At 37.6% G+C, this 27,163-nt stretch overlaps 1 protein-coding gene across 5 annotated transcripts in view; it reads left to right on the top strand.

Moving 5' to 3' along the window:
- SRBD1 (S1 RNA binding domain 1) overlaps positions 1 to 25,109 on the top strand; it is a 338,878-nt gene extending 313,769 nt beyond the window's left edge. For all 5 annotated transcript variants that reach the window (XM_069071621.1, XM_069071620.1, XM_069071622.1 and 2 more), the window contains 2 exons: positions 17,365 to 17,549; positions 24,211 to 25,109. In XM_069071621.1, coding sequence (XP_068927722.1) covers positions 17,365 to 17,549; positions 24,211 to 24,500 — 475 coding nt within the window. In that variant the 3' untranslated portion in view covers positions 24,501 to 25,109. The remainder of the gene's footprint in view (positions 1 to 17,364; positions 17,550 to 24,210) is intronic.
- The last annotated feature ends 2,054 nt before the right edge of the window (positions 25,110 to 27,163 follow it).

The following is a 27,163-nucleotide window of genomic DNA, read 5'->3' as shown; positions in this document are numbered from 1 at the left end:
CCGCTGTGACCTCTGATGATAATGGTGTTCAGTGGTTACATGTGTAATCTCTTATTAGAATGCAAACAATTTGTCCTTGTTAACTCTCTTATGATTGTTAATTCATATTTACCTTTTTATGTCTCTCTTGACTTCTGTGTTTGTATTTCAGAGTTTCTATGTAGCTCTGGTCTTTTCATCTGAAATGCTTAGAAGCCCTCTTATCTCATTAAAGGCCCACTTTTTCTCCTGCAGGGTTCTATTCAGTTTTGCTGTATACTTTATTCTTGAATGTAAGCTTATATCCTTTGCCTTCTGAGGTATTGTATTATAAGCTTTCTCTTCTTTTATTGTCATGGCTACTAATTCATATATGATCTTGTGTCTCCTTGATAAACTTGAATTCTTTCTTTAGGTCGGCTTGCAGTAATTTATTTGATATGGAAACTCTGCATTCTGGTTATAATGTTCCTGAGATTTTTCATTTTGAAGTTTCTTTAAAGTGATGACCAGTGAATTCTGCTTCCATTTTGCCTTCTGGTTCTAAGAGATCTGGTCAATTTTCTTTTATAATTTTTTGAAATATGATTTCTAGGCCCTTTTTTTAGTCATGGCTTTCAGGGAGTCCTATACTTCTTAAATTTTTCTTCTTGATCTATTTTCCAGGTCAGTTATTTTTGCTATGAGATGCTTTACATTTTCTTCCTGTTTTCTTTTTCAGTCTTTTGCATTTGTTTTAACTTTCCTTGTTGTTTCATGGAGTCATTGGTTTCTATTTGATCATTCTGATTTTCAGAGAATCTGTTGCTTGGGTGAGGTTTTATACTGTTCTAAGCTATTAATTTGCTTTCCAGTTTTTCCTTCTGTAACTCTCATTTCTTTTCTTACTTTTTATTTTCTTCTAGTGCTTTCATTTCACTTACAAAAATTTTTTAAATTCTTTAACTTTTGCTTCATCCCTTCCAGGAGATTCCAGTTCCAACTGAATTTGTGCCAAATTCTTTTTTTCTTATTTAAAGTCATTTCTTTCTTCTGGGTTTATATTTTAAGTATTCCTATGACCATATTAGTTGTTTGCTTGTTTTATATTAGTTTTTTATGGTGGGATTTTTTTTGTTTGCTTATTCTTCCAGCCTAATTTCTTACTTTGAACTTTATATAAGGGCTAGGTTCTGCACACTTCCAGATGATATGTCTGGGCAGGTTCTGTTGTTACTTTCTTGGAGTATTAAGTGTTGTTATGTATGTTATTCTGTGATTTCAGGGACAATTCAAACTGAATTCCTGAAGAGTTTTCAGTGTTCCAATCCAGGACAGACTTTTACTGCTGCTTCTCTGTTCTGATCTCCCCAAGTTCCTGACGTTGGTTTGAGTCTGAGCAGTAAGCCTGTGGGCTTACCCCATTTGGAGTTTCATACTACTTCTGGACTCAGATACTGTCAGTCATTTGGAAAGTTTTGCTGGTCTAGAGTGACAGAACTGTAGGTTTCCCTGTAATTCTTGGATTCTTGCCTTGGTTATTCCAATGTAAGCTTTATACTTGGCTAGAAGCTGGAACTGAGATATACCTCCTCCCCCCCCCCCCCCAGCCCCTTTTGTCAGAGCCACACAGCTGTTGCTTGCTTCTGAACTTGTTCTTTATACAGCCTAGAGGAAACATTTCTCCTCAACATCCTAACCCATAGGTGCAGGTTCCCTTCTTTGTTCACCCTGATTCTGTGACCCAGAAATGTTTAGTCAGTAATAGAGCTGCCACTTGACACCTGTTCCTGGATGCAACATCTCTCTAATCTGGACCTGTGACATCTTCTTGCCCTGGTACACAGCTTCTCCCTGTACTAAAATACTGGTACTGCTACATGGCCCTGGCCAGACCCAGTTCTCAATGTTTTTAGATCTCTTTGGCTGTCTCCTTCTGCCAGCCTGGGCTAGAAAACCTCACTGGGATTCTTTTTTGAATTTTCTTTTCTTTTTTTTTTTTGGAGGGGGGAAGTCAGGGCAATTGGGGTTAAGTGACTTGCCCAAGGTCACACAGCTAGAAAGTGTTAAGAGTCTGAGGCTGGATTTGAACTTGGGTCCTCCTGACTCCAAGGCTGGTGCTCTATTCACTGTGCCATCTAGCTGCCCCTTGAATTTTCTAATAAGGATTACGTCTGGTGTGTTTTCTAGATTTGCTGAGGGCAGGGGCATATTGCTGTAATTTACCGCATTTTTCCCTGCAACTTGACCATCTTGTCTTTACTAACTGTAGTTCTTTTTTTCCTTGATAATTTAATTGTGCTTTGTTTAATTCCTTTTTTTCCAATTTTTCATTATTAAATATTCTATTCTTGTTCTGTTATTCTGTGTATTTTGTATTTTTGTAAATACTCATCCAGTTCATTTAAGTTATATATATGGGAAAAGATGGAGCACTAGATTTTATGAGTCAGATATTACATTATTCTTGAAACCCACTTAAAAATTATAGACCAGTCTCCCTAATCATATTAGGGTCCAAAATTTCAGGTACATATTAACTTTAGAAAAATATAATATCTTTTTAAAATTATTAATCATAATTATTCAGAATAAAGTAAGAATAGAGGCAGAAAAAACCCTTTTCTGAACTCCAGTATTCATGGATGATAAAAACACTAAAAAGAAAAGACCTTGTGCTATTAATATCCCCATTTTGCATATGAGAAAACTGACTTGCTCAATGATGCACAGCTATTAAATATCAAAGGCTGGATTGGAGCTTGTCTTTCTGCTTCTGCCTCTGCCTCTTATGGTTTCTTTCAGAATTCAGCTTAAGCACAATTTCCACCTAAAGTCTTTCCCAACCCTCTAGTTTCTATTATACTTCCTCCCTAAATTATCCTGTATTTGTTTTGTCTATATTCTGTATGTACTTTTTATATACGTTTGTTTCCTCCAGTTGTATGTAAGTACCTTGAGAGCAGAGCAATTTCTGTCTCTGTATCCCTAATGCCTATGATAGTATCTAACTTAAAGTAAGTACTTCATAAATGGCTCTTGATTAAGTGACTTGCTCAAGTTCATACTAGGTAGTAAATGCCAAAGTGAGGATTTGAACCCCAAACCTGTGGTTCTAAGTCCAGCATTCTTACCACACTATCTCCCCAGCTGCTCTCTATAACATACCCAGAAAATGGTTGTCCTGCTTTAGTTTGGAGATCTTTAGTAAGATGAAAACCTTCCATCCCAAGGAAACCTCTTGCTGTTGGGAAGTTTTTCCTGGTATCAAACCTAAATTTTCCTCTTTATAACTTCTGCCCTTTGCTCCTCGTTATACACTGGAGCCAACCAGATTGAGGCTTATTCGTTGTCCAAGTAACTTTTTCTTCAAGGAAGCTATTGTGTCCCTCCTCATCTATCTTTTTTTCAGGGTAAACATCCCAATTTTCTTCACATAATCCTTTACATACTAGTTAACATTCTTTGCATACTCTCCAGCTTATCAAAGTCATTTCCAAACTTTGACACTTAGAAGTGAGTATGATACTCTGGATTGTATTTGGACCAGGATGGAGTCCCATAGAACTAGTCCTGATCACTGTACTTCCTTTAGTATTGTATATAATGACTTTTAACATGTGTATTGGCAATTTCACACTGTGGTGTTAAACTGAGCTGGCAGTTCACTAATATCATCAAATCTTTTTCAGATGAACTACTCTTTAACCATTCTTTCTTCACCTTTTACTTGGGAAGTGGAAATGTTTGAGCCCAAAGTAAGACTTAATAGTTTTATCTATTAAATCATCTCTTGTTAATCCAATCAATCAATTGTCATTCCAGTGTTCCTACCTATCAAAATCTGTTTGAGTCCTGATATAGTTATCCAGTGTGTTAATTCTCTCTTCCAACTTTGTGTCATCTGGGTATTTGATAGGAATGCCCATCTATGCCATTATCCAGGTCATAGATAAAAATGTTAAATAAGACCAACAAATAGATTTCTGGAGCACTTCACTGAACACCCCCTTTCAAGCTCCATAAAACTGTCAGTTAGACTCTGGTCATTCAAGCAGTTCTGAATCCATCTCAAGTTGTACTGTTCTCTAGTTCACATTCCCCCCTCTTTTCTCAAAACCATTGTCAAATGCTTTGCTAAAATCTAGGTAAAAAGTATTTAACAGCATTCCCCTGTCTACTTGTCTCATTAATCCAGTTTGAAAAGTAAATAAGATTAATTTGGCATTACGTGAAGCTGTGTTGATTCTGGGGAATCACTGCTTACTTTTCTGTATGTTCCATAACTGTCTTGGTAGGTAGAGAAGTCTAGCTCATTGTAGATCATAGATCTAGAGCTGAAAGGGGCCTCAGGTGGTTTAGTCCAACCTCCTCATTTTGTGGTTGAGGAAACTGAGGCCCAGGGAGGTTAAGGGATTTGCCCACAGTCACATAAGTAATAAGCATCTGGATTAGAAAATTAATCCAGATCCTCTGGCACCAGAGCCAATCCTTTCTCCATATAACCATATAGTCCTTAGTTTATAGACTGCTCTTTCTCATTTAAAAATTAGTGTATCATTTACCCTTCTCTATTACTTTAGTGCCTCTCCTATTTTCCCTGATTTTTCAAAGGTGATTGACTGTGGCTTTGACTTCAGGTCTATTTACTCTTTTAAGCCTTCTACATTGTATTTCCTTTTGGCTTTATAACCTGAACTTATCAATAACAACTAGGAATTGCTATCTTAAGTATCAACTCACTCTTGGTCATTTTTTCCAGCTCAAAGATAATTCTCCTTGACTGAAAAGGCACAACCCAACTAAGAATTAAATAGTTTTGCCTTCCCTCTGATATGTCCACCCTGAGCAAGAGTCCTGTCCCTATCCTTTTTTGCTCCTACTTTCCCCTTAGTATAACTAAGCCGCATCAGAAGATAGGCTAGGATTTATAGTTCTTCTCTTATGTTGGGGCTCATCTTGGCTTTCCAGAGGATGCCCATTTTCATGACCAAATGGAGCACTTGTGTCTTGAAAGGATCCCTTGACCTCCCAGGAACATGTTAGCACCCATCTCCGTTGTGGCATTGTGCCTCGGGTCCCAACTGTTTCAGATTTACAGTCTCGAACAACAAATACTCAGATATACAAGGAAAGGACTTTTAGTATGCTCCAGTCATTACGTAAAACTTTTAATTAGACCCGTACATGAGGGTGACTGTGCTGTGCTGTATATTTTGAACAGTTAGTAAAATAGCTGCTTTCTTACCAGAGAAGTGAAGCCCAGTATTTTTTTCCCAGGGGTTACCTTTCCTCAAAAAATTCTTTCCCTCTTTGTGAAATAATATTTTGGCTGTCTATGACAGCCAGAGGCAAGCATCAGATTTCTCCTGTTGCTTGAATAAAGTGCCAGGAGATCATGCGTTGTGTTGCAGATTACACTGATTTGTACATGTTGCAGCGAGACCTGGCACTCTTCCAAAGAATCTGCTGCGTTAACGATTTGATTCACTCCAGATAGTTAAGCTGGAAAGTTGTGTTATGCTCTTGATATAATTTGACAAAGGCCAGGAAATTTAATGTCAAGTCTGTCACTCAACACTCATTGCAACCAAGCATCAGCCTCAGCTTCAGTTTTCCTGCCTCTCAGCAGTTCAAGACACAAGTAATAAGATTTAATTGTTTATCATTTCATTTTCAGAAATTGAAGTTAAAATAATACGTCTCTAGAAAAATTTATATCATATGGAGTTATCAGAAATGCCCAGATGGCTATTCGATAGCCATTCTTATGAACTGATAAAGATATATCATGGGATAAATTTTATTCACTCTTTTTGATAGTACATAAAAGAACAGGACCTATTTCAGCCTGATGTTTGGGATGGATATAAAATTTATTTTAATTTACCTGAAAACAAAAACACCTATACAGAATTGAATAATTGTTTTCATTAAAAACCTTGTTGAAAGGCTTCATCGAGGTTTCATGATTTAAAAGGAGAATTATCCTAATAGATGGAACACCTTGGTATCACAGGTGGGATCTGTGCTCTACTGCTTCAGGTTAATGAAAGCAAAGAGACCTAAGTTCTTCTTTTTTCCTCTTTTCTCAAGTTCAGAAAACTAAAATCTGGGAGAATAGAGAGGGCAATAATAGTGCATAAACTACAGTTAGAACATTAACATAGTATACTGGAAAACACAACTGGCTGTGGAGTCAGGAAAGATGCAAGCTCAAATCCCACTATTGACAATTGCCAGTTATGTATTTTCTTATCCTGAGACTTCATTTCCACCCAGAGAGCAATGGAGAGGCACCCAAAAGATGTGAATTGGCTATAACATATAACAAGGAACTTCAGAGAAGAATTAGAGTCAAGGAGGTCATCAGTGAAATATGCAAGTGAAGAAGATGAGCTGGGTGCATGGCAAACGTGAGGGATAAAAGGTGGCACAGCATGAACACTCCACTTGTATCCTGGTAATACCAGGAAAAAGCAAAGAAGCCCGCCAACACACTGGGTCAGCCCCTTTGGAGAATTTCTGGGAAGACATGAACCAGAATGGTACAGGATAGTTTGCCATGTAATTCGTTGAAAGGAACATCCACATAGATGGGATCATAGATTCATTTGACTATTTAAGTATCTAGCTAATGTAAACCAATCCAGTAACCATTTGTTGTCTGCAATGTGCAAGAGACTAGCAATCCTCACCAAATTGTTACAAAGATGAAATTTGCTAAAGTATTATATAAATCATAAAGTGCTGTCTGTCACTGTTTACCTACTCTGGACCCATCTTGCCCCATTTACAGATGTGAAAACAGATCTTGAGTGGATAAATGACTTTCCCAATAATATCTTCCTATTCCTACCCAAAGACTGGACATTTCTAGGAACCTAGTTTTGTGGTCAGGAAAGATAGATGGTGCTGAGACAGTCAGGATCTTAACAATAGGGAGCGTGATCTTATTCATTTTTTAAAAATAAAATTTATCCTACATCTGGGTATAAAAGCCGTAGGAGAAAATCATCACTGTGTTACTGCTTTTTCCATCAATCAATAGCCAAGATTCTAAAACTGCCGGATATTTAGTATTATTTCCTAAAGTAGCCATGATTAGACCATGTAGCAGTAGTACAATCTTCCATAAGACATATGAATAACTTTATTAAAGTCAGCCCCTTCAGTGGAAAGATATCACCTGCAGGCCAAGCTCATTTGATTAAGGTACTAGTTAGAGTGGTTGTGGGTTTTGTTTTTGTTTGTTTTTATTTTTTGCCTGTTAAAACCAAAGGAATTTCCTGCACTTTCTAGAAGATAGCAACTCACCAGCCCCCACTGACTCTGATAAAGTAAATTAATGGCTATAAAGGTACCAGCCACATAAAGAACCAGGTGATTTTGATTCTTGGCTTTGTTCTTCATTATTTGCATTGTAACCAAGAGTAAGTCACTTCTTTGCCATAATATTAAAAATGTCTCTTCTAAAAGGGAGAAGATTCATTCCTTTTATACACATCATACACTTTTCTAGTACCAGAACTGTTTCATTTCATCTCTCCCATCACTAGTCTCTGTATTTCCAAACAGGGCTTTTTGATTTGTCCTCCTCTCCTAAATATTCACAGCCACTAATCCACGTTATGGCTTTACAGCCAGCAAATTAAATTATATTAGTTCTAAACACAATGTTTTTGAGCTGTAGAAGTTCCATAGTCTTTGAAACCACTAACTTAATTTTATTCAACTCTTACTCTGTAACCTAAGAACCAAACAAACTTTTTTTTTTAAGAATAATAATAAATTGCTCCCAGGCGGTAACTCTGGATGCCAGTTTTCAGCTGGGACTTAAATCTTCTACCTGAATTATAAATCCCTCAGAGCAGGAGAACTAATGAAAATTGACATGCTGCAATTTTTTTTTCTAATATCTTTCTGGTTTCACATTTGGATATATTACAATTAGCTATAGAAGGTGTAAGAAAAGATGAGTGTGCTTTTTAACAAATATAACAGAACTTATACATGTAAATAAGTATCATCCTTCAAAATAGTATCCTTGAGAGCCTATTTAATATTCTGATCTTATAGATATAATTTGAGATATAAGGTATGACCATAAAGAAATGAGACCAATTTTTAAATTCCTACATGCACCCAGGAAATTATATTTTTAAATAAAGTATGTACTTCATAATGACCACCTTGCAAAGCTATACACTTATTCCAGTTATGTATTTGTTGCTCAAAATAATTGTAGAACCTGTGTTTAGAATTGCTATGTAAACCTATCTCATTAGTTTGATAATCCTCAGTAATGACAAACATTCATTCTTAAAGAGTGACCTTTTTTTGGGAAATATTATAAAATCAGTCATAACAAAGGATGGATGATTGTTCTAGATAACAATGTTTTAGGTTGAAAGCAAGATATGACTCTAAAGTGATGGGACTCATTTTCCTGGGGCAGCTCCCAAAGCAGGTTTGGAAGAGGAGTTCCAGGAGTTCTGAACAGTGACAGTATCTTTGCATTAAGTTTGTAGGTCACATTTTGAAGGGCACAGTGCTCATTTCAGTATGAGTTAAGTGTGTGAATGTTTTAATAAGGCTCTCTTTTTTATATAATCATCTTTTATTTTGGATTAAAATGGTTTCAAACTAATTCCTAAAACAACATAAAAATCATCAATTTAACTATTTCTTTTTGTGTCTAATATGCTGGTATAAGATGCATCCAAATTTGGGATGACTTAAAGCTTTCTTAAGAAAAAAAATCATTGTTAAGAGCTAAAAATTCTTGGGAATTCTAAGCAGCACATTTTCTTACAAAGTCGATACTAAGTAGTAAATTGCTGGAAACAGTGAACTTGAAAACAGTTTCCAATAGTATATGGCCCAGTATACAAATTAATGCAGCATGCCAAGAGTATCCAATTTCCGTGCATATGTAACAGAGCTCTGAAAAAGAAGGAAACATTTAGTAGGCTCTTCAGAAGTTGGAAGCAGGTAATAGTCTCATGCTCATAAACCAAGTCTTTTGGAAGACAGAGACTGCAGTCCCTGATCTGTGGCAGCTTCTCTCTTGTACCCTTCATGGCTATTTTACACTGCTTTATTTCTTTGTGTTTAGAATGAAGACCTCAGAAGACATTTTAGTACCAGGTGAAAACATTAAGACCCAAAACATTAAACACCCAAAAGCTGTATATTATTTAAGAAGTCTCTCTGTCTAATCAGAATTTGTATTATCAGAATCCATCCACTGCTCTGTATGCAGAGTGTAATAATTTTGGGGTTAGGTTCATTCATTTCAGTTGTGTCCAATTCTTTGTGATCACATTTGGTGTTTTCTTGACAAAGATATTGGAGTGGTTTGCTGGCTTGTTTTACAGCTGAGGAAACTAAGGCAAACAGTTAAGTGAGTTATCCAGGGTCACACAGCTAGTTAGTGCCTGAGACCACATTTTAATTCTAGAGTCTTCCTGACTGTAGGCCCAGTACTCTAGCTACTGTGCCACCTAGCTGCCTAACCTAGCCTGCTTTACATAGAAATCGATCAGCTACAAGTCATTATTGAGAACTAGCTGCTTTAACTTCATGTTGTTGATGATGTGCTGAGAAAAGTCATTTAAAACTTCTCTACATTTGGCTCTGTCATTTTCCCATGTATTTGGTAGGTATATGCCCACTCCCTAATCCAGATCTATAATCATTTTAAGTAATACTCATCTCTACCCCATCAAAAGCTTGCATATGTCATGACTAAGTAGCATAACAAAGAGGACAGAAGTTTGTCATGAAAAATTGTGATGAAAATGGTAATTAATGTACTTTTGATGTGACCACAAAAACACCAGATGTTTTGGAGAATGCATTATTCTTTAATCTTATGTCAGTATTTGTCTAATAACTACCTGTAGGAATTCATTTCATTTGCAAAGTATAGAAGGGAACAGCAATAGAATTTTCCCCTCCTTTGGTCACAGTTGAATTCAGATCTCTGGCATTTTCCTGGTAATGCATTATAAGACAGACAGTCATACAACATTTAATTCAACTTGCTAATGCAGACATGAGTGTTCCCAACTAGACCCATCTGATTTTTTAAGTGTTGTTGTTGTTTAATTGTGTCTGACTCTGTGATTCCTTTTGGGGTTTTCTTGGCAAAAATACTGGAGTGGTTTGTCATGTCCTTCTCAGTTCATTTTACAAACAAGAACCTGAGGCAAACAGGGTTAAGTGATTTGCCCAGGGTAACACAGTAAATGTAGTAAAAGTCTAGGGCCAGATTTGAATTTAAGATTATGAGTCTTTCTCACTCCGGGCCTGGTACTCTATCAAGTTCGCCACCTAGCTGCCCCCTTGTAAGTATTACTAGTAATAATTATTCACATGAATTATAGTGCTTTAAGCTTTGTTAAACACTTTGCATACATTTGAGATGCTACTATTTATGCCCATTTTTTTCATTGAAGAAATAAAGGTTCAGAAAAGTTGCATAGTTGGTGTAATTAAAATATGAATGTTAAGCAAATTTAGTTGGTTGTATTTAGTAGTTTAAGCCCATAAAGTTGGTAGTGAGAATGAACTATATGCAGTTAGTGGTGATGTGAAGAATACTAAACATATATTTTCTATTTTTTGCAGAAAAAGTATGCCACTAGAATTTTTAAAATCTGGTTTTCCCCTGAAGAGTTAATTTTGTGGTTGATTTTATCATTGAATTCTCACACTAATTTCTAATAGTAATTACAACTTTCAAATTCATACATATTTATTTTTAAAATAACTGAATTTTAAAATTTTCTTTAATATTGATTAAAACTAGAGTATAAAAATCATCTATGACAGAACAGTCTTAAATATTTAGAGTGAATAAAGACAACTGGAAGTATTTTACCCTCATAGTATGTCTTTCTCTGGGACTTAAATTCATATTTGTTTCACCCACAAGGCACATGCTAATATTAAGTTGTTTTTAAAGTGATTATATTGCATCACTATTCATTCTGTTGCATATCATGTTGCTTTTTAATGTAACGAATGCAGGCCTCTCAGCTCCTTAAATGATATTGCTGGAAATTATTACATAAAACTGACTGCATCTAAAGTCTTATGAAGTTTTAGAGAATTACTATATCTTGTACAAAATTTCTTATTCCCTGTAAAAAAAAAAAGGCATAAGATTCTTATGAAAAGTATTAGTCATTTCTGATTATTTGGAATTGTGTTTGAAAGTAGGCATGATCTTCAATCATGAGGTCTGTGTTTTAACTTTGTACAGATGTGTTGCTAAAAGAACACGATGTGCTTATTTGTTGCATTTATGCTACTTTTTAACTTTTAAGTAAGATGGATGAAATTATATATTAAATAAAAAACATCAGTGGGCTCAGAATGACTGTTCTTAGACTGAAAAAACTGTTGACATTCAGTGGCACAAATGAGAGTTTGACTTATAACTCATTGACTTTGGGAAAAATTTCCATTTAAAATCACTTTATTTTGTAAAATTTACCCAGGTTTGGGGGTAATTTCCCATTAATTTATGCAGGTGAGAGTGTAGTAGAAAAAGTATCACTTGATTTTTAATTAATTAAATTTTTAAAACTGTATTTGATTTTAGCTGCTGTTAATCACTGTCTCCATTTGTCGCTTAACATTTCATGCTCCAACTCTTGAAGGTAACAGTTTCGTTTTGAGACTGGGAATGTGAACCTTCTTGATTTTCAAAGGCTGAAATTTTATAACCGATTCCTAAATTTTGTGTTGGACATTACCAACAATGCATATTCCTACAATCAGAATTCAGTGTCTATGTAGGGGTAATTCTTATAATCAGTGCAGTAGGAGCTATTAAATGGGCATGGTACCACACTAGGTACTGCTACATCTAGCAAGATTAGGGTTAGCCATTTGAATAAAATCTACACCCAGTTTACATTATGGTTCCTTTCTCTCTGAATTACTTTGATTGCCATTTTCCTGTTCACCCAACCTTGTTGTAACTTTACCAAAGTTTTCTAAATAAAAAAGTATTTAACTTTGTTCTTAACCATGGTGTATCAAAATAGAGTGGATCAATGTGCAGCATGAGCACTGACCCCAGCTTGGTGTTTTTTATTGATTTTTGTGGCAAATGCCCTTAGGCTTTGGGTGAGAGTGAAAATGATTTATAAAGTATGCACATAGCTTAACTGGGCTACTTTTTTCCCCCCACATCTGTAACCACTATAAACAGATTTCTAAAACGTGGAAATGACTGGTAGCATCTAGTCCTTTATACAAAGTCAGAAAGATCCAAGTTAGCCTGCTGTAGTTAATGTTTCTGATACTGAGGCTAATACTTATTCACTGTTTGGGGAAATTTTTGCCCCTGTACCAGCTCCTAGACTTAGACTGATAATGAAAGATTTATGTGTGGCCTGATACCACTTAAAATCACTGCTCAGCCCAGAGAGTTAATGCCATAGACAATTCAGTAATCCAAAGCAGCAGGGCCTGAGTCATTTTGGTAGCTTCATGTTGTCAGGTTAGCCATTTTTTTTTCCCACGGTTGTTACTTTTTAAATTTCTATCTTCTATTTTTACATCACCTTCTTTTCCATACCATCCCCTTCCACTCCTCAAACATCATGTTCTTAACCTTTTTAATGTCATAGCCTCTTTGGCAACAGTCTAGGGACACTTGTGGAATGCTTCTAAAAAAAAGTGGTTTTAAATGCCTAAACTATACTCATAGGATTTCATAGGAAACCAGCTATATTGAAATGCAGTTATGAAATCCTTCCATGTATAACAAAGAATATGAAAAAGGATAAAAAAATGTTCAGTCAAACTAGGCAACAACTGAGCTGAGTCTGACAGTCTATGTGACATCCCAGCCCCAGAACCCTCTGCAAAGCAGACTGAGAGAAGCATTTTCTCTTCTCTTCTTTGGACCAAGCTTGCTCATTATAGTGTTTTTTTGGTGGGGAGGGGAGGAGATAAGGATGCTCTTTGCATTTGCATTTTTCAGGTCACTGTGTTTACTGTTTTCCTGGTTCTGCTTTCTGTACTTTGCTTTAGTTCTTAAGCTTTCCCATGCTTATTTATGTTCTTCGTCATTCTCACTTCTTATTCCAGAGTAATTTTTATTATATTCAGTTGCCAAGATTTCTTTAGCCCTTTTCCATTCAATTGGTATCTGCATTGGTGTGGTTATTTTTTAAAAAACAGTTACAAAAATGATAATATTGGTATATATTGTAATCTGAATATTTATGACACCTTTATTCCAAAGAACTTAAATCTGCTTCGTTCATTCAACAAATTTTTATTAAATTTTTACAAAGTGTAGATCACCTTGTTAAGTGTCGAGGGAGTTAAAAATTCAAAGAAGATGTACTTCCCACCCTCATGGAGTTTACTTTGTGGGAGGGTGATATAAACATAAAACTATAACACCCGTAATCTTAGTAGAAAGATACAAAACAAGTATGTGAGTAACTCTATACTTGCCTCCTGGGAAATCCATGTAAGTACTCCCACCCATCTGGGTGTGAGGGAGCAGGGGCTGGAACAGGATCAGAAAAATGTTAGGTTTCTTTGAAATTAAGCTTTAAGAATTGGGGTAGGGGGCGACTAGGTGGTGCAGTGAGTAAAGCGCCAGCCCCGAAGTCAGGAAGACCTGAGTTTGGTTCCCGCCTCAGACACTTAACACATACACAAAAAAACTAGCCATGTAACCTTGGGCAAGTTGCTTAACCCCAATTGCCCTCCAAAGGTCAAAAAAAAAAAATTGGGGTAGGAATTCAATAGGCTAGATGGGGAGGGAGAACATTTCAAATGTAGGGAATAAGCAGAAACCTGGAGACTAGACAGCTCAGTAGGTGTTCAGGAGACTTTGTATTTTGCATATTTAACTGAAGGGAAAGAGATAAAGATGAAAAGGTAGGGTGGTCCCTGATTGTGAAAAACCAAAACACTTTTTTGTTTATTCTCTTTGCTCTTGCATCATCCTTACTTATGGGCAGATATTTCATCCTTGTTTTCCAGGTAAAAAAACTGTGACCCAGAGGTCAAATTAATCATTCACACACAAACTGCCAAGCAAATGAGGGGTATAGGTGATGCTGAAGACCAGGTCTGCTTGCTCTTAGTTTAGTGCTATCTCCACTGGATGACAAGTTCTTGTGCAATGTAGTTGGAGATTTAGTCCCTCTAGTCACATTTATTAGTAATAAAATATTCTTCTTAGTTAGAGATGTAATATGTGAATACAGTTTTTTTTGATGGGGCATGGAGCACAGGGCACATTTAGCCATAGATAGACTGTGAATAAGGGCAAACAAGCAGGGTATTTCAAAGTTACTCAACTAATAGCCATCCAGTAGTAGTCCAGTAAAAAAGAATGAAGGCCAGAGAAGCTTGGTCAGCAAAGCATGGATTATTTAGAAAGTTGAATGAGGAAGTTGGCTGTTGGTAAAGATTGTCATGTTACATCTGTTATGTCAGTCAGAGCTCAGACAGCTGTTTCCTGTCACTGGGGCCTTCTCATGGCACAGCCCATCCTTCAGCACCAACAGTTAACAGCTAACCTTCTCAGCTGTGATGTGGAGATTCTGTGTGTGAACACACACACACATACTCATGCAGTCTCTACCCCCCTGCCCCCTCCCCCCCCCCCACACACTCCTTCTCTTGTTCTCAGACTACCAGTTTCATTTCAGATCAACAGAAATTCAGTGTTCTAGGTACTGGAGATTGAAATATGATCAGTTTCTTATCCAATAGGGAAATCAAGGCATAGAAGTAACTATGATATATTGGGTTAAAAGTGCTGTTAGAAAAGAACAGTCAATATGCTGTGGTGGTATTCAGTTGTGTCCAACTCTTTGTGACCTCATTTGGGGTTTTCTTGGCAAAGATAGTGAAGTGGTTTGCAATTTCCTTTTCCAGCTCATTTTACAGATGAGGAGACTGAGGCAAACAGGGTTAAATGACTTGCCCAGGGTTACACAGTTAGTAAGTGTCTGAGGCCATATTTGAATTCAGCCTTCCTGACTCCAGGCTGGGCACTATGGGAGCACACAAAAGAAAGAAAGATCAAGTCCAATGGGGAAAGTAGGGGGGGGGGAGGAAGGAGGAAGCACACATAGGCGCACACACACACACACATAAATGAAAACTCAATGTGTGTGTATAGGTGTGTATTTGTCTGCATATATGTATATAAATTAGGCCTTGAAGTATAGGTATTAATTAACAGGCAAAGATAAAAGAAAAGATATCCTAGGCAAAAAGAATAAACATCAACAAAATCACATTGTGTATTTAGAAAATGGCTAATAGTCCAACTTGACTCAAGCAGAGATTATGTTAAGGGGAATAGTAGAAGATAAAAACTGGTAGAGGGTATGTTGGAGTCTGACTCTAGAGGACTGTAAGTGCTGGTTTAAGAAGTTTGGACTTTATTCTCCTAAATTAGAATCCCAAGTGACGTTTTTTATTTCCTTGTCTACTTTAGACTTCATTAGTCCATTAGGTAAAGCATCTTAATACCCTGAGTGCTAGGTGTTTTAAGGAAAGATGTTTGTAAAAAAAATTTTCTGAAAAACTGCTTTTATTCCCAGGTCTGTGGGGCAAGACCTGAGGAAATTTTGACCATGGACAGTTTGGCAATGTTTAAGTAGTAAATTAGAAATTTTCTGTACTGTGTAGGAGAGTAACAGCCACTTCTGGAACCTGAGGGTCTCTTTTTCAGTAAGACACAACAACACAGCCTTGAAATCCAAAAAAGTCTTTCAGAAGTGCTACAACAACCTGTTCAAAGAGCCATACTCTGCTTCAGATTGAGGACAGGGTTTCCCATCAAGTTTCTTTCTTTGTTAACTCCTGTGTTGTTGCAACCTTTTTTACTTAGGGAAGAAAAGATTTGAGGGCATCTATTAATTATTTTTATTTTTATAACAATGGACATAGTTAATACAGATGGCATAATTTAGATTATGTAATATGTGATTTTTGATGCCATTTAAGAATAATTTTTAAGATTGTGGGTGCATGATTTCCCCATCACTTGTGTTAGTCATATTGGTGCTGTAATGCAGCTATCAAGTATAACACATCTGTTTGTTTTTCATGTAGTTTATTCTTCCCCCTTGCCATCTCTCCTTCCTCCCTCCCACTCCCCTTAACTAAATTAGTTTGCAACCAGTTTTCCTATTTGGAAGATTTTGAAAGTATGTGCTAAATAAAACTAATATAATGAATAATTCTTATTTTATTTGAACAGGATACTTGATTATAAAATATTATTAGCACTAACTAGACAGGTGTTTCAGAAAATTTGAGGGACTTCTGTCCAGTTCATTTAAGAAAAAGAACTAATTTAGTCACTTATTTCATATCTTGAATTTTTTTATCTTAGTTGATATATACTCTATTTGACATCTGCCTAATTCTGTATATGTAGGCTGTTTTCTGTATTTGAGTTTCATGAATAAAGCATTCTTTCTAAATATATTTCTAGCTATTTTCCTAAAAAATTCCTAATTTGCCCCAATAATCATAATCAAATGGGTCTGTGATTTTATTGGTTCCGAAATTCCATCTAGTAATACAGATCACCACCAGTCTATACCTTAGCATCCTATTTGACTCTTAGCCATGTCCTCCCATAACTTCACTAAAGGGGATCCACTCACTCTCCTAGAGGCCTTTGTCAGTTTCTTTTAACATCTTGAGAGTACCAGTGGAATATTCTGGTTGGCTGCCTCTCATCCTTCTCCATAGAACCAGCCCATCTTTGGGTGACTTCTTTTACACCTTGTTCTTCAGAGTTCCTCCTAGATATATGTGTTGCAGCCTTTTTGTAATACATGAAACCAAGAAAAATAATCATTAGTAGTGTTTTAATTATCACTTTGTACTTCATAGTATACTGGATTCTGAGAGTGATTCCAACAGACATCTTCCTTGCTATCTAACAACAACAACAAAACCAGATCATTAATATAGTGCTGTATAGTTTGCAAAACTCTATGTACATTTCCTCATAAGCTAGGGAAAGCCAAGAAATTTGTACAGGATTATACAACTAGTAAGGGTCTGAGTCAGAATTTGAACCTATGCTTTCTTGCCTACAAATCAAACACTCTCTCCATTATGTCATATAAGATTAAAAAAAATTGACTGAATAAAAGTAAAGGAAACATAGGAAGATTAAAGTAAAATTAATAGTCCACAACATATAGCACAGTTTAGAATACACAGTAAATGATCGCCAAATTTTTAATCATATATGTGGATCTATGCACATTTCACAGATAAGTGAAAAAATGTAGGGGTAAACAATGAAGGGAATTTAATGATGCTGGGTAAAAATATTAAAAGGTATGGTTTCTTTTTCCTTTGTTTTGTTTTTAACCATTAAAGGTTTTTATCTCTCATTGGCGGCAACCTCTGTGAAATTGGAAAGCCTGAAATGCAACAAAAAATCAATTCTTTTCTTCAAAAGGAAGGAGTGGAAGAAATTGCTAAAAGTTTGAAAACAACAGTACATACATTGCAAATCATCATTGATGGTCTGAGTCAACCTGAAAGCTTTGACTTCCGAACAGGTAAGGGGTGAATATTGTTAAGCCCTCACACTTACGTTTTTGTATTTCATTGTACTTTTTCACACTTTCATGTTTCATCACATTCATATACTTATTTTTTCCATTTGTCCTTCAAGATATGTCATAGGGATCTCAAACTAAAACATGTCCAGAACTGAGCTCATCTTCCTCATAAAACCATCTTCTTTTCTGAACTTCTTTGTTCCTGTTGAGGGCACTACCATTCTTCCAGACACTCCAGTTTTCAACTTGGCATGATGCTTCATTCTTTACTCCTCCTTCACTCCATTTGTCAAGTCTTATTCTTTATACTTTCACAATATTGCTTTCATCTCTCCCCTTGTGTCTACTCATATAGTCACATTCTAATTCAATTCCTCATAACCTCTCTACGAGATTATTTCGATCATCCTCTAATTGGTCTCTGTCCCTGTAGTGCCAAGGCGATATTCGTAGCACCTACAGCAGCTATGAATATGCTGGCATAATTCTGAATCTCAAAATAGAACACTCTCCACATGGAAAACAGAACCAAAACACAAGAAAGCTGAATCCCAACACCAGAAAGCCAAATCCATCATAGCAACAAAGAAATCTATACACAATAACAATGCTGGGGCACCACCATCCCCGGGCCTTCCCACAAATGAACACTTATAGCTCACTGCCTGCTTCCTCTCTCTCCCTCAGCTCTAACTTCTCCCTCTCCCTGCTCTGACCAATTTCCTCTGGACTCTGCTCCACCCTTCCTGCTTTGTCAGTTCAGCAAGCTCCTCTTACCACAGACTCATGTGACCCAGGCTTCCATGTGACTCAAGCAGGTCACATGGGCCTATTAATGGATGGGAAAGGGCTTCCTGTTAAGCAAAAATACATTAACAATTCATTTGGCCCCAAGATCTTTTGTATCCATTACAGAGGTCAATGGGGCAACTGGTATCGACAGAACTTTATAACAGTATAACAGGAATAACACAAAGTAAGCACATAAAACAGTATCTTAGGGTAGGGCTTGAGCACAAGCACCCCATCATTCCCACCTCGAATGAATGGGGCTCAGAATCTTGGGGTAAGGGGCAAAGGTCTCTTTTTCCATAGCTACTTCCTTTTGAAATTGGACGTAGAGCTGTCCCTGCCCCAAGAGGAGCATACAAGGGGTCAGTTTTTTAACTGGCATCTGGAACAATCCGGCATCTGCAGGTGGAGGGTATTAAGCCTGTAGAAAATGAATCTAATAGACAAGGTGAACAGACAAAAGGCCGAAAAGAAACAAGGAGACAATAACCAGAAGGTTATTATATAACAGACAATAACACGGTAGGTATAGGATCAGCCGTGCTTCTGGAGTCCATGAACTCACTATCATAGCCTTATTCATTGTTGTTTACTGTTTTCTAATTTGCACTTTTAGGGTCATCATTCTGGCTAGAGGTGTACTTTCTTTAATCTGGGGCCTGGCCAATTTCCTATTCTCCCTGCAGGTGTGACAAACTTGGATAAAATGTTTCAGGGGAATCTGTAGGGGCAGTTTTTACTTCCCTATTCAGTCTAATATTAAGCCCCTTTTCTTGGTACATTTTATATACTTCATTAGTTGGAATGCCATCTGTTCTTCCGAAATTTGCCTCTGCTCTTAACAGAGCAGTAAACAATTCTTTTCTTGTCAATCTATTTTGACTTTGAATCCACTGGCTATTTACTCTTCTTTCTGGAGGAAATTTTTCTTTTCCCCATTCCCTGAGGTCACTTAACTGTGAAATCTTATCCAGCACCTCCGAAAGAGAGTGCGCTATCTTCCCAATTAGTAGAGTCAGAATTAGGTGTTTATAAGCAGGAGGAGCCATTTTCACTGTGATATTTCTATGAGAAACTGCTAAGGGGCTACCATGATAAACCTCTCATCATTATTGCTGTCTTCATTACCTCCTTTAACTTTGTCATACAGTCTCTAAGCAAATACCAGGGTCTATCTCCACTAGGCCACGTAGAGTCAGTAGGATACTGCCTGTTGCATCCATCTTCAGCTAAAGCTAACAGATTAATTACATTGTTACCTCTTTGCATATGATAATCCCTAAAAGCTTGCTCTACAAAAGGATTCTGACTAATACCTAAAAATTTCGAGCAATCTGTGTTATCTGTCAGTACTCCTCTGGCCCCTTCGTCACTGATTCTCACCATCCAAGACACTAACAATTCTCCCATCCTTTGGATGACTTCACTTAATATATCAGTGACCTCCTGCTGAATAAAATCCTCAGTTACCTCTGTTAACACTGTATCTCCTCCGCACCCCTCCCCCCTGCCCCACTTTATTCTTAAGCATTGGGCTAAGGTCTGTAATCATAAAAGCCTCTGCATCTAACTTTATTTCATTTTCCTCCCACACATTCTCCTGGCAATTGTCAGCACCCTGACTAGACCCAGTCTGTGCAAGGGCTTCATGCACATTCCTTTTTTTAGTTTTTCGCTTCCTCTTAGCTAAATGAACAGTAGCTTACTCTTTTACTACCTGAGACTCCTTCCCCTCCCTCCCCCCAGCTTGCTCTTCTAAAGGAGAACCCAAATGCTGTAGCACAGAAAGATTTCCATGCAAACCAGCCAATTCCCTTTCCATCTGAGCTTTCTTTTTCAGCAGCTTTTCTCTGCATTTACACATAAGGCAACAACTTGCTAGCAAGGCCCAATCACTCCTACACACCCCTGCCAGTTCTTTCCTCAGGTTCTTTTGGTATTCTTTGCAAATACTTTTCCAAAGTGTTTCTACCTTCTGTGGCTCCTTTTAATCTTTTAAAGCCCTTTATTAGCTGGGACCAACCTACCTATCCATCTTTATTATGTATTCATTATTCATTCCCCTGCTCAATGAGCTCATTGGCTTCCTAGTACCTCCCTTAATATAGATGACATAATTTAGATGATGTAAATATGTCCACTTGTGCAGTCAGTCTGAGTGACTCCAAGTTTTGGCCTTGTTTAGATTTTAGGGTCACTCAGTCATGTCAGCCAACCTGCAGGAGATAGTGGTCCAAAAATACCCCTTGCACATAGGTACTAATTCCATCTTCCTATGATACTGTAATGGAGGCAGAGCAGAGGTAGCACTTATCCCATTTCCTCATGATTATGTGTACCAATTAGCATACTTTTGCCCTCATTGGAAGTTGTTTGCTCCTGTTTATAAAAACACTAGCTTAGTTTGAAATCTGCAGGCCACACCCAACTGCTTGCCACCTTAGTATACTAGTAAGATACTTTTACCTTTCTTTTCTTGAGCTTGCCTCATTGACCAGGGCAAGCCAAAATCAAGCTTTCTTTTAACACCACCGCCACTCCCTTTTTGACATTCACACCTTTTTTATAAACCTGGCTGTTTGTTCCCTTTCTGGGACTCCTTGTATTTGACTTTCCAACAGCTTGGCCAGCCTGATGTTCCTAGAACATGAAACTCCCATCTCCGGCCTCTGTGCTGTTGTACTGGCTGTCCCCAGGCCTGAATGCCCTTCATCTTCCTCTGTACCTCTTGGTTTCCCTCATTTCCTTCAATCTTCTGCTGAAATCCACCTTCTGCAGAAGGCTTTTCCCAGTCTGCCCTGTCCCAGCTGTTCCTGGCTGCCCTTCCCACCTTTCTTTCCATCTACTCAGGATCCCGTGTTGTTAATATCTCGTCCTCCCCATTGGGGGTGGGGGACAGTCCTTAAGGGCAAAGACTAGATTTGCCTTTCTTTTTTATCCTCAGCATCGACAATGTCACACGTGTGTTGCCTGCCTGACTGTGACACAGCCAGACCGGCTGTCTTGCTCTTGCTCACATGTGACACTCCTCCTCATCCTGGCACTTGCTTTTCTCTGTGCCTGCAGCGCTCTGCCATCTTCCTTTCCTTTGCTTGGAATCCCCTCTTTCTTTCAGAGTACTGCCCAGAAAGTCTTTACTTACTCTCAGCTGTCAGTAACATCTCCAGTTATTTTGTATGTATTGTGTATCAGATCCTTGCATGGTGTTTGTCAAAACAGCACTAAAGAAATTAGATAGTATTCCTGTATTTATTTTCTCCTGGCTCAAATTGTTCTTTACTTTCACCACAGAGAGTGAGAGTATTCTTAAGAACCATAGTTAGAGGAAAGAATAGCCCATGAGCAGAATCTACCTAACCATGTTTTCCAAAGTGTCTTAAGATTGCCAGTAATCATGATATTCATAGGTAGTATGTTTATAAGATTTAGACATGCAAAGAATCTAAGCTTTCATTGAGCCCAGTCTCCTCATTTTACTTTGAAAAAGACAGAAAAAAATTGAATAATTTGTCTAATCTTCCATTGAAGTTCTACTCAGAAGTTGTCTTATATCTTATTGTGGTATGCATGAAGGTGCCCATGGGTTCTCAGAGGATGTACCACCTGCAGTTCTGGCAGGTTCTATAAAGCTAGAAAGGCCTGGCTTTGATTATCTTTTGTTCATGGACCAGCCTCACTAAGTTCTTAATGGCTCATCACCAAGTGATAATTTTTTTTTAACATAGCAATTCATGAATACCAAACTCTCTTAGGGTTTAAAGACATTCTAATCTGTATAGGTACAGTGAATATCCAATTAGTCTTTGGAAATATTAAATGATTTATGGTATCTTTTTTTCTGCATTTTACATTTTATCAAACTTGCTTACTTTCCCAGACACTTCTCCTAAACTTTCTCTCATATTTCCTAAGTATTTTTCAATTGATATAATCAATTCCATTTAGATTAACACTCCGGTAGATACTACTCAGAGTATTTATAACTTGGATTAGGGGCAGGATTAGGCTTGTCTGTCACAGTGTTAAAATGTTGATATTGCAGACTTTTGAAGGAGAACTTTCATTTGTCCCCATGGTCCAAGCTGTCTTCAGGAACATGTTAAGTAGTTCCTGACTCAGATTTTCCATGCAAAATTAAACTAAGCAGCTGATCAGAAATCCTTAGGGAATCTGAAGCAGCTGGTTGCCTGCAAGAAAGGGGAGAGGAAAGAGTTTTCAAGCATAGGACAATTCCTCTGGGGCCTGACAACCCATCTCGTCCTTGGGCCTGATCCTCTCTGTGCTTTTACTTTGCATGGACATGACCCTTTCTCAGAGTGGTATTACATTACAACAGGTTTCTTGCTCTTGGAATTCACTACATCACCATCCATTAATGAGGTACATTCTCTCTCTGCAGAATTACATGTCATATAGAGTCTGTTCACATTTCAGATTTTTTTTTTGTGGTATGGAAAAAGATGTGTGTGTTTAAAGGAAAAACTTGAATTTTCTTTTCATTCTCAGTTGTTCTATGATTGGTTGAAGTGGGACAGGGGAGGGAATGGGGTCGTGTGATAGGTTGAAAAATAGAGAAAAGAGCTGACCAGTTGTTGAGGCAAATGTAAAAGTCCACTTCAGTGAGCTGTCAGAATGGAGCATGACAGCTGTGGAGGAAGAGAAGATGAGAAGAGGGAAGGGGTAGAAATGAGGTAATCATAAGTAGGGGTTTTGAATATAGAATATGTTCTTTTATTGCTGTAGTCAATGCTTGGCAATCCTAGAAAAGGAAAACAAGGGAAGGAGGGAGGTATAAATGAAATCCAAAGATAACCCACAAGCCTTATTTCAGCCATCCCTTCCAGCCTCCTCCCATATGCAATCCTTTTTACCTGAACAGCATGCTCACAAATAGCCAACTTGATATCAGTTTCATTTTCTTAGCGTCCTTTCCTCTCTGTTCTATGAGAAAGAAACTAATGAATATAGATAAAAATAATAATAGTAATAGCTGTATTTATATAATGTTTTAAGGTTTGCAGAGCTTTTTTGCAAATATTATCCTCATAACCCTAGGAGGTAAGTATTACTATTATCACCATTTTATAGATGAGGAGATGGAGGCCCACTTGTCCATTAAATGTCTGAGACGGGATTTGAACTCAGATCTTCCTGACTCCAGTTCTGGCACCCTAAAATGATAAGAAAAATGTAGAATCTAAATGGTCAAGAATTGATCAGGAGTGATAATGTAAATACAGTGACATTTTGTGGAAGCCATTCCTTTGGTCTCTATGTTTGTGAGACTTTCATTTAGATTCATTCACAAAGTTAGAATCCTCCTAATCAGGTAGACTTCGTGAAGGCAAAACCAGGGTCTTCTTCATCTCTACATCCTCCCAGGTACCTCCTGCTCCAGTGTTCCAGGGCCAGTCCTCATAAAACACAGGAGGAAGTCAAAACATGTTGGATAGATAGATGAATTTGAGAATTTTGTGGGTAGATGGAGCCTCCGGTCGACTGTTTTACATCTTTCTTGGAATTTAATGAGTGTTTTGGTATCATTTGACCAAAATCATATTCTTATCTGTCCGTCATCTAGCAGTGAGTGATTCTGTGGCCTTTTCACTTTTTTGAACTCATTTGGTATTATATGAATGTTGTTTTTTAATAAGTTTTTTCAAATTGTTTAATATGCCTGTCTTCTCTCCCAAATAGATTGTAATTAACTGGGGACAGATTTTCTGGTCCTTTTAGATCTTCCATGGTGCTTAATGTAGGGTTGGGCATACTCAACAAGTATTTATTGACTGATTAACATTGCAACTAGGAAACACCATGGTGTGATTGGTTTTGATTTTGTCTTTTTTCCCCCCTTTCTTTAAAGATTTTGATAAACCTGACTTCAAGAGGAGCATAGTCTGCCTAGAAGATCTGAATGTTGGGACAATTCTCACTGGAAAAGTCGAGAACGCTACTCTCTTTGGGATTTTTGTGGATATAGGAGTGGGCAGGTCAGGGCTGATTCCCATCCGAAATGTTACAGAAGCAAAGCTTTCTAAAGTGAAGAAGAGGAGAAGTCTTGGGCTGGGCCCTGGTGAGAGAGTAGAAGTCAAAGTGATCAATATTGATATTCCCCGATCTAGGATAACGCTAGACCTCATTCGTGTTTTGTGAGCGTCTCATTGGATACCAAATTTTAATTTCATTTTTACTACTCATAGCTCAGATATGTGAGAACTTAGGAATTAGAAACAAGCCATGTTATCAGGTGTTTCTGAACATGCCCCTTCTTAGTTGCTTCCTGTTGAATAACTAAGGAGACTGAATGTTTCTTCTTCAACAACTTGCTGTATATCCCCTCAGGAGAGGTACATGCCAAATGGCCTCACTTAGCCCATTGGGTGAAGCCTTTCTGAGTGAAATTGGCTTGTCATTAGTAGATATTTAGTAATTTTTCCAATTCTTTAGAAAACCACTTGACTTTCCATACAGCACAAATCTCCTTTCCAGGCCTGTCTTCTGGTGACCTTCTGAAGTATAGGGTGGTTCTCCGCACAGCTGAATTCAATGGTATGAGTTATGAGTCAGACATGAGTCCAGTTTATGAGTTATATATGACATTTCACATGCACTCTGTAATTGGGGTATATAAATCTTTTGTTCATTGCCTATCTAAACTAAAACTTTCTGCAGATCCAAGTGTATCTGTAGCTTTGAGTTCAGAAAGTTATTGAAAGAATTGTATGTGTTTTGCTCTCAATAATAAAACTTTCATATAATAAACTGCTTTTATTTTGGTGATTGTCTAATGAAATGCAAAGAAGTTGTAGCTGGAAAATATTCACTTATAGGAGAGTGTCACTAGACATACCACATTTCCATGAAAACTACTTATAAAAATACTGAACCATGGATAAGGAAAGGCTCTGAAAGAAAGAGCACCATCCTGTTCACAGAATAGTTCTCATAGACTGTCTTTCAGATCAACAGCATCCTGGCCTGCAAACTTTTGTCTTTTGTCCTGCTGCAGAGAAGTTGTTACCCTTCCTTCCCTGTTGTTGGGAGGGGGTGTGCTCAGACCTGTGATTTCATGGGAGTAGCGGACTGCTGCTGAAGAAGCCTCTTCTGCCAGTACAGCTTGGAACCTGCTCTTCACTTTATGAGAGTTGCCTGAGAAGTGAAGCAGCTTATCCAGGGTCATAGCAAAGATGTATCAAGCAATCCATCACATCAGCCAACAAACTCTTATTAAGATTTTGCCATGTGCCAAGCACAGTGCTAAAGCCCAGGGTTACAAAGAAACGCAGACACAGCTCCTTCCCTCAGGGAGCTCACATTCTAATGGGGGAAACAGTATACAAATAACACCGCATTTAAGAGAAACAGTGAAAATGGAAGGTAGGTCAGAGGAAAGGCACTAGTAGGGGCAGGGATAGGTCTTTTGCAGAAGAAGGAACTGACTCTTCAAGGAAGCCAGGAGCCAGAGGTCAACAGGGCAACTATCCCTGGCATGAAGTATCCCTTGCCATTTAAAAGGCAAGGTTGGGAGATTCATGTTGCTTGGTCAGAGAGTATATAAGGGAAATGTATATGAAAATTAAAGATAGGAAGGAGACAGTTTGTGAATAACCTTAAATGCCAAATACAGAATTTTATATTTAATCCTGGAAGTAACAGGGAACCACTTGAGTTTACTGAGTGCATCTCAGTAGGGGTGGTGGTGGTAGAAAATGACATGGTCAGACCTGCACTTCAAGAAAATATCTTTGGGAGCTTTGAAACACCCTCTCTTTGCCTTAAGGTTGTGAGGCAATACAGTGTTGGCCCACAAAATGTTGTGGGTCAGGACACTGGTAAAACTGGGAGGTTAACTCCCTCCCCTCAAACCTCCCAAGTTGCTAGTGTTCTCTCTTTAAGAATACCTTCTTTCTAGTCTCTGTATATCTCTTGTGTTTGTGTGTGTGTGTGTGTGTGTATAGTTATTTACACGTGCTCTCTCCTATTGGAAAGTAAGCTCTTTGAAGGCAGGGACTATATTTTTGCCTTTCTTTGTATCTCCACTGCTTAAATGCATGTTGAAGATTTGCAACTTGAGCATCATATATGATGTTAGTCACTTACTGAGCTTACTGTACTACAGTAATAGTAGTTGATAGTTTCCCAATACATGTCTTTTGCCATTATTTTATAAATTATGTAGTTATAATTTATAAAATAAATTATATTTATATAATTTAATTTATATATAAATTAAATATTTATAAAATAAAATCTTTAGTGTAGTTCATATAATAGATTCAACTTTGAATTCTATGTGTCTTTACCCTAGTTGGCACTTAGGGAGGGTTTCATGCCTTAGGGTAGATACTTCAGTCACCTGCCTTTGAATCCCTGCTCAGTCTGAGCCACCCTGGGCTATTTGTCCATTTACTCAGTGTTATTGCACAACTTAAGCTTGCCTGGCTCTGAAAAGGTAGGTGACTGATCACAGGATCAAGAAGTAGGGATTTCTGAGATCATCAAATCCAAATCCCTCTTTTTACATATGTTGGAACTAGTGACCAAATGTTGTAGTGCTTTTCTTTTTCTAAATTTATCATTTACTTTGGGGGTTCTTTGAAAATAATTGGAAAGGAAGATTGAGCAGATTCACTTATTCATATTACTTCCTACATTGAGGAGCACTTGCCTTCTGACTGATTTTTTTTTTTAAAGCAGTCAGGGTTAAGTAACTTGCTCAAGGTTACACGGCCAGTTATTTCTGGGTGTGGTGCTGAGTATCTGAGCCCAGATTTGATCCAGGTCATCCTGACATTGGAGCTGGTGCTCTTACTCCC

This window comes from Petaurus breviceps, unplaced genomic scaffold, assembly GCF_028583685.1.
Source record: "Petaurus breviceps papuanus isolate PSGF00001 unplaced genomic scaffold, PetGlider_PUasm1.0 90842, whole genome shotgun sequence".
Taxonomy (NCBI): domain Eukaryota; kingdom Metazoa; phylum Chordata; class Mammalia; order Diprotodontia; family Petauridae; genus Petaurus; species Petaurus breviceps.
Note: the sequence above shows the minus strand (reverse complement) of the source record. Positions and strands in the feature narration are given on the sequence as shown.